This window comes from Ranitomeya variabilis, chromosome 2, assembly GCF_051348905.1.
Source record: "Ranitomeya variabilis isolate aRanVar5 chromosome 2, aRanVar5.hap1, whole genome shotgun sequence".
NCBI lineage: Eukaryota > Metazoa > Chordata > Amphibia > Anura > Dendrobatidae > Ranitomeya > Ranitomeya variabilis.
In genome coordinates, this window is record NC_135233.1 from 250,342,530 (window position 1) to 250,354,570 (window position 12,041).

Here is a 12,041-nt window from a genome sequence, read left to right on the forward strand (position 1 = left end):
AGCCGAAATGTGGGTTTTTGCACCATTTCACAATTCTTTGTTTGACATTATATCTATCATTATATAATTACATTATCGTTAAATGAACAGTGTGACTGGAAAAGTCGTTCTGCAAATAAAAAGCCCTTGTATGGCCAAGACAATTAAAAATGAAAAAAAAAAAAAGTTATGTCACCTGGCAAAAGAGTGGAAAAACAGCGCAAAAAACTGGAAAATTGCCAAGTACTTAAGGGGTTAACAAAAGTTGCTGATCCTGCCATGGCTACATTGTGGGAAAAAATGCTGCATCCTTAGAAGGGTTAAAAGCATACATACATAGATATCTGAAATCGCTAATATCGATAAACAGCAAATTCCTCTGTGTTCTCGTTAGACTCGCGGCTCAGGGAATGTCCAGCATCCGTGTTATCCACGAGGTTACACCACCAACGTGTCTCTGTCCTCAGTCTATGATAGTCCCTGCGTCTCGACACCCTCAGGAAATGAAGAGGTTAATGTCACCGTGGTGGGAACCGGGGACTCGTACCAGTGCCTGCTCTCCGTCTCGCAGATCTTCAACTTTTCAGCCTGCGGTAATAGCTCCTGCTCCTTTAATGGAGTCTATCAGCCGCCAGTGTATGGCGAGTTCTACGTGAGTATATGTGATACAGGACACTATATGCAAGTCACATGATCCGCAGAAACTGTGGTGGTAATGCCACTATGTCCTCTCATTGCAGGCGTTCTCCGCCTTTTACTACACATTCAACTTCCTCAATCTGACATGTGGACAAACCCTGAGCGAAACCAACAGCTCCATCTGGGGATACTGCTCCCGGGAATGGACTGAGGTATGGAGGAACAGAGCTCCGCTGACAATATCACACAGGATAGGATTAGATGCACGACTCCGCTGGCTATCATACAGGATAGGATTAGATACACGGCTCAGCAGACAATATCACACAGGATAGGATTAGATACACAGCTCAGCAGACAGTATCACACAGGATAGGATTAGATACACGGCTCAGTAGACAGTATCACTCACACAGGATAGGATTAGATACACAGCTCAGCAGACAGTATCACACAGGATTGGATTAGATACAAGGCTCAGTAGACAGTATCACTCACACAGAATAGGATTAGATACACAGCTCAGCAGACAGTATCACATAGGTTAGAATTAGATACACAGCTCAGCAGTCAGTATCACAGGATAGGATTAGATACACGGTTCAGCTGACAGTATCACACTGAGATACAATGGCTTTAGTCCAAGGTCTGCGTTCCCTTTTTATATAATAACCTGCCGTTCTGTTGATTGTAGCTTATACTGTAAGTAGATATGGAATAATAAAACATAACTTTTAATGAAGTACAATCTAAAAATGCCTCCCGACTACGAAAAGACAAACACAACAAAGTCAATTATAAGGTCAAAATATGCCACAAAAAGACCTTTAGTAATATTGCAGGCAAACTACTGCCACAAAGGAAGGAGCTACAGTGTTATAGCAGGTAATGGTGCCTCAGCCAAACACAGTAATATTACTGCCGACCTTTTTGTGGCATATTTTGGCCTTTTAATTATTCTGTTTGTCTTTTCATAGCCAGGAGGTTTTTTTCAGAGTGTGCTTTATTAAAAGTTATGTTTTATTATTCCACATCTACCCTTGCTAGCACTTATTACCTTAACCAGGAAATACAATGGATGTCCTGAATCGACTATCTATTCTATAATTATAGCTCAGCAGCAGCTTTCCTTTGGAGAACCAGCGGCGTCTGGTGAATTACTGCAGCTCTGCCATGTATATCCTGACGCTGCTCCTGAATGGGTACAATTTCACCAGTGAAACATGGAACAGCATTCATTTCGCTAAGCAGGTGTGTAGTGTGACCGTATACAGCCATATCTGCCTTATGATAAGGTACCGCCAGCCCCTATTCCAACCATTAGGATGAATGTGAGCCGGACCTGCTGATTTCATAAGGTCCAGCCGACCGCACAATGTGCACGAGGTGGGCTTATCCTTCTCCTGATGGCAAATGTCAGGGAAAAGCTGCATCTATCTACAACGGCTTATCCCACTTTTCTCCGCAAGACCACATACACACTCGTCCAACCCTGGCATGCATGTACAGGAATTTCTGGAGCCTGTACAATCAAATAGCTAGGGCCCTTGGGTGCTTTCATTATTCCAGTAAATAAAATCTGAAATTGTATTTCTATAGCCTGAACTCAAACCATATACATGTACATATACATTCAGCAGTGGATAAATCGCATAGATATATGTATACTAGCAGTGAATAAGCAGTATATATATATCTAATATATAAAGCTGAATGTGTGTATGTGTGTATGTGTGTGTGTATGTGTGTATGTCCGGGATTGGCATCTGAACCGTCGCAGCTACAGCCACAAAATTTTGCACAGTCACACGTCTGGACCCTGAGAGCGTCATAGGCTATGTTGTGAGGTGAAATTTTAACCCCGCGCTTTCCAATTCACCAAACAATTTTGCCCCTATCTACATAATGGGGAAAAAATGAAAGGAAAAGTGTTGGAGGCAAATTAACAGCTGCCAGATGTGAACAAGGGGGACTTAAAGAATGAGAGCGATGGCGCCAAAGAGTATATACTGTACAGTTGCTAAGGTGGGGCCCCGACATGGGATACTCACCACACACGGGGATATGAACACACACACAAAATGCGCCACGTGCTCGAACACATATACCACCCTCAGCGCACATTTCACCAACCTCGCCACATAAAAGTCGAAACACAAAAGTCGCCGCTCAAAACTCGCCACGCGCAAAACTTGCACACGCGGAAAAATTGCCACATGCACAAAAGTTGCAACACATGCAAAAGTTGCCTCACACAAAACTTGCACATACTCAAAAGGCGCCACGCGCAAAACTCGCCATGCGCAAAACTTGCTGCACACAACTTGCTACACTAACCTGTCACATGCAACTCGATGCACAAAAAGTTGCTACACGCATGTCGCCACACAAAACTCAACACACACAACTTGACACACGAAACTCGCCCTAAAACACACACAAGTCTGGTATTATCCTTCAAAAATAAAAATCTGTTTAATAAGCAGACAAACTACAAGAGCAGCAAATGTACCATATAGGAATCCGGCAGCTGTCAGTCACATGACCTGTCTATTATGTGTATGTGTGAGCTAATATATACTGCCAGGGGGTGGGCTTACTGTTGGCTGGGGATTTATCAGGCTGCCAATTTAGCTTACAAATACTGAGGTAAAAATACTGACCAAATAACGTGTGAACGAGGTCTAATACAGGAGGAGATGACATACAGATATATACCATATACAGGAGGAGATGACACACAGGTATATACTATTTACAGGGGAGATGACACACAGGTATATACTATATACAGGAGGAGATGACACACAGATATATACTATATACAGGAGAGATGACACAGGTACATACTATATACAGGAGGAGATGACATACAGGTACATACTACATACAGCAGGAGATGACATACAGGTATATACTATATACAGGAGGAGATGACACAGGTATATACTATATACAGAAGCAGATTACCTACAGGTATATAGTATATACAGGAGGAGATGACATAGAGGTATATGCTATGTATAGGAGGAGATGACATACAGGTATATACTATATACAGGAGGAGATGACACACAGATATATACTATATATAGGTGAGATGATACACAGGTATATACTATATACAGGAGGAGATTACATACAGGTATATACTATATATAGGAGGAGATGACATACAGGTATATACTATATACAGGGGACATGACACACAGCAGGTATATACTATATACAGGGGAGATGACATACAGGTATATACTATATACAGGAGATGACATACAGGTGTATACTATATATAAGGGAGATGACAAACATGTATATACTGAGGTGAAAATGAGAGGTGTGAGGTGAAAATGAGGAGTGAGGGAAAATAGTGGAGTGATCGGAAAATGACAGATGTGAGGTCGAAATGACAAGTGTTAGGGGGGAATGAGAGGAGTGAGGGGGAAAATGAGAGGTGTGAGGGAGAAAATGAGAGATGTGAGGGGGAAAATGAAAGATGTGATGGGGAAAATGAGAGGCGTGATGGGAAAATAAGAGAAGTGAGGTGCTATAACTAACCACAGATATTTACTATGCCCAGGCAACGCCGGGCTCTTCAACTAGTGTGTGTGTGTATATATATATATATATATATATATATATATATATATATATATATATATATATATACACACACTCACTGGCCACTTTATTAGGTACACCTGTCCAACTTCTTGTTAACACTTAATTTCTAATCAGCCAATCACATGGCGGCAACTCAGTGCATTTAGGCATGTAGACATGGTCAAGACAATCTCCTGCAGTTCAAACCAAGCATCAGTATGGGGAAGAAAGGTGATTTGAGTGCCTTTGAACGTGGCATGGTTGTTGGTGCCAGAAGGGCTGGTCTGAGTATTTCAGAAACTGCTGATCTACTGGTATTTTCACGCACAACCATCTCTAGGGTTTACAGAGAATGGTCCGAAAAAGAAAAAAAATCCAGTGAGCGGCAGTTCTGTGGGCGGAAATGCCTTGTTGATGCCAGAGGTCAGAGGAGAATGGGCAGACTGGTTCGAGCTGATAGAAAGGCAACAGTGACTCAAATCGCCACCCGTTACAACCAAGGTAGGCCTAAGAGCATCTCTGAACGCACAGTGCGTCGAACTTTGAGGCAGATGGGCTACAGCAGCAGAAGACCACACCGGGTACCACTCCTTTCAGCTAAGAACAGGAAACTGAGGCTACAATTTGTACAAGCTCATCGAAATTGGACAGTAGAAGATTGGAAAAACGTTGCTTGGTCTGATGAGTCTCGATTTCTGCTGCGACATTCGGATGGTAGGGTCAGAATTTGGCGTAAACAACATGAAAGCATGGATCCCTCCTGCCTTGTATGGAGCATCTTTGGGATGTGCAGCCGACAAATCTGCGGCAACTGTGTGATGCCATCATGTCAATATGGACCAAAATCTCTGAGGAATGCTTCCAGCACCTTGTTGAATCTATGCCACGAAGAATTGAGGCAGTTCTGAAGGCAAAAGGGGGTCCAACCCGTTACTAGCATGGTGTACCTAATAATGTGGCCGGTGAGTGTATATATATATATATATATATATATATATATATATATATATATATATATACACACATAACATGACCAGGCCTCCTACTTGAGCTCTGGTGACAGGACTGCCTTGTTCATATGTGGGGATCCAGAGAGGACGAGTCGTAATGTCTTGTCTGATAAAGGCTATTGTGTCTTTCCTCCATTCAGGCTGGCAATGCTGACGTGGGCTGGACTTTGGGATACATGCTGAACCTGACCAATATGATCCCCTCGGAGGAACCTTCTCTATTTAAGGCTCATGAATACAACATGTGGGTGGCTGGGATCTTCTTCATCGTGCTGAGCCTGGCGGCGGCTCTGGTGGCTGCTCCGCTGCATTGCTTCTGCCGGAACGCGTGTGCAGAACAGGCCTGGTGGACATGAGACAGAATGTGGCCGGTGTGATCATTACTGACTCCAGAGACGTTCAATAAATAATTTATATGGCCTCATATGGTATCAGGGGAAATTCTATATGGGAAATGGTTGTCCGATTCTTCGTACTGTGCACAGATGATGCAATTGGGACACTACTATACGTTGTATATAAGCTTTCACCTGAGGCCCCAATAGTAAAGGATACAGGGCAGCATTCAGGAGGCTCAGACGACGCCAGCAAGCGGTATAAGCACTGGGCAAGAGTAAAAATGCAATGCACTTATCACATGGAAGGTATATATGTTTTATGACAGGTTTTCTGCAATAAAACTAGACTCTAAATACAATGAATGGTTTATAATCCATAAGGTAATGTAATAGGAATAATTTATAAAGTGTCCTTATGTTATTGTGCCCCACCCCTAATACCCCCAGTATTGTCACACAGGTCCTCCAATGAAGCCCAGCCCATTGCACTATGCAGTATAAGTGGTCAAATGATCCGCTAAGTGGACTAGAAGAAGTTTTAAACAAATTGAAAAAAGCAAAAAAATAAAATAAAAATCAAAATTCCCCTTTCCAAGTTCAAAAATAAAACTAAAAAACACCAATAAAAAAACTTTTAGCGCCAATATAAAATATGTCTGAGCAGTGTAGAGGATCTGTGGAGGTGAAGAGCAATGTCTCCCCCTAGTGGCTGATCAAGATAATACAACGGTTTCTGAATACTTTCTTATAAAGACAAGCACATTACTGACATTAACAATAATAACTAATACTTATCAATTTTGATTAACATTAATGCGAAATTTCTTGGCCCAAGTTATACTGGCATACTCCATATCACTATATACAGGAAGAGGTATAACCTATATCAGCTGCACATGTACACCCAGGTTATATCAGCTGTACATATATAATTATATAGAGGAAATGCCCAGGTTATACCGGCTGTACATATATAATTATATACAGGAGATGCCCAGATTATACCAGCTGTACATATATAATTATATACAGGAGATGCCCAGGTTATACCAGTTGTACATATATAATTATATACAGGAGATGCCCAGGTTATACCAGCTGTACATATATAATTATATACAGGAGATGCCCAGGTTATACCAGCTGTACACATATAATTATATACAGGAGATGCCCAGATTATATCAGATGTACATATATAATTATATACAGGAGATGTCCAGGTTTTACCAGCTGTACATATATAATTATATACAGGAGATGCCCAGGTTATACGAGCTGTACATATATAATTATATACAGGAGATGCCCAGGTAATACCAGCTGTACATATATAATTACACTGTGTGCAGAATTATTAGGCAAGTTGTATTTTGATCACATGATACTTTTTATACATGTTGTCCTACTCCAAGCTGTTCAGGCTTGAGGGCCAACTACCAATTAAGTAAATCAGGTGATGTTCATCTCTGTTAGGCCGGTGTCACAGTGACGAGTTTTACGGACGTACAATGGTGTTCAAAAGTCCTGCATAGGCGTGAAGAAAACTATATGTTTCATACTCTGCATCTCTACAGTGAAACTGGTGGAACATATATGTTTTTGTAATCCCTCATTGTATGCCATACTCATTTTTGAATGTCCCAAGTGTATAAATTGTTATGGTATGCGCATTTTTGATAATTTTTTTTACAGCATAACCATACCTACACCAGTACAGTGTGTAGAATGGTGAACATGTTTCTAAGTTCATTAACTTCCAATGCAAGTTCACACAGACAAATTTAACTTTTTAAGATTTATTATTTTTTATTTAATTCAGAGTCCTGAAAAGGGCCTTTAGAGTGCATCTTTAGCTTCTAATACTTTATTGGCCAGCCTTTGCTCTTGAGCACCAGCTTGCATCTCTGTGGCATTGAGTGAACAAGCTTCTGCAGATGTTCACGAGTGATGATGTGGTTCCAGGCCTGTATCAGAGCCTCAATCAACTCACTCTTGGTCCTTGGCTGTTTTCTAGATATCTCTAATGATACCTTGTGCCTCAAATTTTCAATTGGATTGAGGTCCGGGGACTGAGCTGGCCAGTCAATAGTAGCCACCTTGTTCTTTTTTTTCCATTCCGTTACTGTCTTAGCTCTGTGACAAGGAGCATTATCATCCTGGAAGATGTAATCCCCTGAAAAGAGGTGCTGAGCAGAAGGCAGCATTTTCTTATTAAGGATGTCTATGTATTTTTTTGCATTAACCATACCCTCCACAATATGAAGCCTTCCAACACCATTGGCTGCCATACAGCCTCAGACCATTACTTTCATCGGATGTTTCACAGAGAAGCTCAAACACTCTGGCTTGTACTCTTCATGTGGGAACCTTCTCACATAACACTTGCCATCATTTCCTAAAATGCAAAAAGTGCTTTCATCACTAAATAGCACTTTTTCCCACTCCTCCTTCCTCCATTTTAAATATTTCAATGCCCACAGTTTTCGCCTTTGTCTTTGTATGGCTGTCATCAATGGCTTCTTTCGGGCCTTGCACCCTCTCAATCCTGCTTCCAAACATCTCTTCCTAACAGTTGATGTTGCTACCTCAATATTGCACTTTTCTTGCCATTCTCGCAGAAGCTGAGGAGAGGTGAGCTTTCGATTGGCAAGGGATGTTCTTATCAGTACTCTATCCTCCCTTTTAGTTGACTTTCTGGGCCGACCAGATCTGGGCCTGTCCTGGGTAATTCCAAGCTGCTTATGTTTCTGCAAAATTCTTACAACTATACTCTGATTACAGCCGACCTTCCTTGCGATCTGGGGGCCAGTATAACCCTCTTCATGTAGCACCACAACTCGCACACGATCCTCCGCTGACAAAAAAGGCTCTGAAGGCTCCCATCATACAACTCTACAGTATGATTCAGCTAGATAGACCAACAGATAAAACAAACAAACAAAGCAGCAGATGTGATGCAATGTGATTGGCTGCCATAGCCAGGTTATGATTGGTCACAAGAACCTCATCTGTGATTGGCTAGTTTTGGATCTGAAGCTGTACAATATTTAGTTGTGCTTTCAATTCCCATATTGTTGCAATAATATCAGGCAAAACTGCTTCAAAAGCTAAAAATATTACAGGGAGAGAATGCAAAATTGTATTCTGAACAAAACCATATATAATATGTCATATTAGCATCGAAGATATTCAACAGAAAACGTTTAAAACTTGAAAAATCAATTTATCCTATGCAGGACTTTTGAACACCACTGTATGAGCGAAGAAAATACACCCGTAAAATACGCATAACACACGGCCCAATGATTCCCTATGTCCCAGCTCCTATCAGCCGTATTTTACTGATCCGTATTATACGGTCTTGTACGGCCGTACAAAATCGCAGCAGTCTGCATTTGTCACCGTATTGCACAAAAAAAAAAAAAAAAACGCCAATGAAAGTCTATGGGGGCGAGAAAAATATGGATTACACACGGACCAGCAGTGTGACTTGCGAGAAATACGCAGCAGTATTCTATAAAAAAGCCGGTAATTCAATTGACGGCTTTTAATTTCTCCTTCCCAAACCCGACATGGTATGAGACATGGTTTACAAACAGTAAAGCATCTCATATCCCTTTTTTTTTTTTTGCATATTCCACACTACTAATGTTAGTAGTGTGTATGTGCAAAATTTGGGCACTGTAGCTTGTAAAATAAAGGGTTAAATCGCGGAAAAAATTGGCGTGGGCTCCCGCGCAATTTTCTCCGCCAGAGTGGTAAAGCCAGTGACTGAGGGCAGATATTAATAGCCTAGAGAGGGTCCATGTATATTGGCCCCCCTGGCTACAAACATCTGCCCCCAGCCACCCCAGAAAAGGCACATCTGGAAGATGCGCCTATTCTGGCACTTGGCCACTCTTCCCACTTCTGTGTAGAGGTGGGATATGGGGTAATGAAGGGTTAATGTCACCTTGCTATTGTAAGCTGACATTAAGCCAGATTAACAATGGAAAGGCGTCAATTATGACACCTCTCCATTATTAATCCAATAGTACGAAATGGTTAATAAAACACACACACATTATTGCAAAGTATTTTAATGAAATAAAGACACAGGGTGTTGTAATATTTTATTAGACTCTTAATCCACCTGAAGACCATCGTCCTGAAACAAAGTTAAAAAAACAAACAACAATATTCCATACCTTCCGTCGTTATGTCCCACGATGTAAATCCATCTGAAGGGGTTAAATCATTTTACAGCCAGGAGCTGTGCTAATGCACTCGCTCCTGCCTGTAAAACCCCCGGGTACTGAATGGAAAGCAGGGTGACCTGTAGTTACCTTGAGTTGCGGTGATCTGGCTTAATGTCACCTTACAATAGCAAGGTGACATTAACCCTTCATTACCCCCATATCCCACCGCTACACGGGAGTGGGAAGAGAGTGGCCAAGTGCCATTAGATGTCGGTTTTGCAAGCCTGCGAGAAAATCTCGCAGTACGGATGCCATACGGAGGATGACATGCGCAAAATACGCTGCCACACTCTGCCTACGGATGACATACGGATCACTATTTTGGGAACATTTGTGCATATTACGGCCGTAAAAAACGGACCGTATTTACATACGCTGAGTGTGACGCCGGCCTAATGAGGAGGGGTGTTGTCTAATGACATCAAAACCCTATATAAGGTGTGCTTAATTATTAGACAACTTCCTTTCCTTTGGCAAAACGGGTCAGAAGAGAGATTTGACGAGCTCTGAAAAGTCCAAAATTGTGAGATGTCTTGCAGAGGGATGCAGCAGTCTTGAAATTGCCAAACTTTTGAAGCGTAATCACCGAACAATCAAGCGTTTCATGGCAAATGGCCAACAGGGTCGCAAGAAGCGTGTTGGGCAAAAAAGGCGCAAAATAACTGCCCATGAATTGAGGAAAATCAAGCGTGAAGCTGCCAAGATGCCATTTGCCACCAGTTTTGCCATATTTCAGAGCTGCAACGTTACTGGAGTAACAAAAAGCACAAGGTGTGCGATACTCAGGGACATGGCCGAGGTAAGGAAGGCTGAAAAACGACCACCTCTGAACAAGAAACATAAGATAAAACGTCAAGACTGGGCCAAGAAATATCTTAAGACTCACTTTTCAAAGGTTTTATGGACTGATGAAATGAGAGTGACTCTTGATGGGCCAGATGGATGGGCCAGAGGCTGGATCAGTAAAGGGCAGGGAGCTCCACTCCGACTCAGACGCCAGCAAGGTGGAGGTGGGGGACTGGTATCGTCAAAGATGAACTTGTGTGACCTTTTCGGGTTGAGGATGGAGTGAAGCTCAACTCCCAGACCTACTGCCAGTTTCTGGAAGACAACTTCTTCAAGCAGTGGTACAGGAAGAAGTTGGTATCGTTCAAGAAAAACATGATTTTCATGCAGGACAATGCTCCATCACATGCCTCCAACTACTCCACAGCGTGGCTGGCCAGTAAAGGTCTCAAAGAAGAAAAAATAATGACATGGCCCCCTTGTTCACCTGATCTGAACCCCATAGAGAATCTGTGGTCCCTCATAAAATGTGAGATCTACAGGGAGAGAAAACAGTCCACCTCTCGGAACAGTGTCTGGGAGGCTGTGGTGGCTGCTGCACGCAATGTTGATCGTAAACAGATCAAGCAACTGACAGAATCTATGGATGTAAGGCTGCTGAGTGTCATAAAGAAAGGTGGCTATATTGGTCACTAATTTTTTGGGGTTTTGTTTTTGCATGTCAGAAATGTTTATTTCTACATTTTGTGCAGTTATATTGGTTTACCTGGTGAAAATAAACAAGTGAGATGGGAATATATTTGTTTTTTTATTACCGTATTTTCCGGCGTATAAGACGACTGGGCGTATAAGACGACCCCCCAACTTTACCAGTTAAAAAATAAAATCTTCTTAAAAGTCGGGGGTCTTCTTATACACCCTATGTCGTCTTATAGGGCCGGTGAATATGTGCCTTTTGGGGGGGGGGGAGTGATCCTGATGAGGACGAGGGGGCGTCTCACAGGAAAGTGAGTATCCCCCATTACCTTATCATAGCGCTGCAGCGTGGGGTCTCTGTGCTGGGAGCGGCGGCTGCTGTGCTGTGCTGTGCTGTGCTGTGGCGGCTCCTCTTCTGCAGTGTGGGGCCTCTGGTGCTGTGGGGCGGTGGCGGCGGCGTATCTTCATACAGTCGGGGCTCCTCCGGCATCTCAAAGACTGGAAGCCCCGCCGGCAACTCCATGGGTACAATGCGGTCAGGTGGCCTCCGGGAAAATGGCCGCTGCTCAGATTCAGATCTCGTCCCGAGATCTCGGGAGACGAGATCTGAATCTGAGCAGTGGCCATTTTCCCGGAGGCAGCTCAATAGGTGCGATGCGGTGGCCCGGCCGCTGGGGGCTGCGCATGCTCAGATTCAGATCTCAACGAGATCTGAATCTAAGCAGCGGCCATTTTCCCGGAGGCCAGCG

General features: G+C 42.7%; 1 protein-coding gene across 3 annotated transcripts in view; it reads left to right on the forward strand.

Moving 5' to 3' along the window:
• ENTPD8 (ectonucleoside triphosphate diphosphohydrolase 8) overlaps positions 1–6,608 on the forward strand; it is a 30,995-nt gene extending 24,387 nt beyond the window's left edge. For 2 of the 3 annotated variants that reach the window (XM_077284559.1, XM_077284560.1), the window contains exons 7-10: positions 374–631; positions 720–830; positions 1,732–1,869; positions 5,372–6,607. In XM_077284559.1, coding sequence (XP_077140674.1) covers positions 374–631; positions 720–830; positions 1,732–1,869; positions 5,372–5,587 — 723 coding nt within the window. In that variant the 3' untranslated portion in view covers positions 5,588–6,607. Of the gene's footprint in view, positions 1–373; positions 632–719; positions 831–1,731; positions 1,870–5,371 lie in introns of all 3 variants that reach the window. The other variant, XM_077284561.1, reaches the window with a different exon arrangement.
• The last annotated feature ends 5,433 nt before the right edge of the window (positions 6,609–12,041 follow it).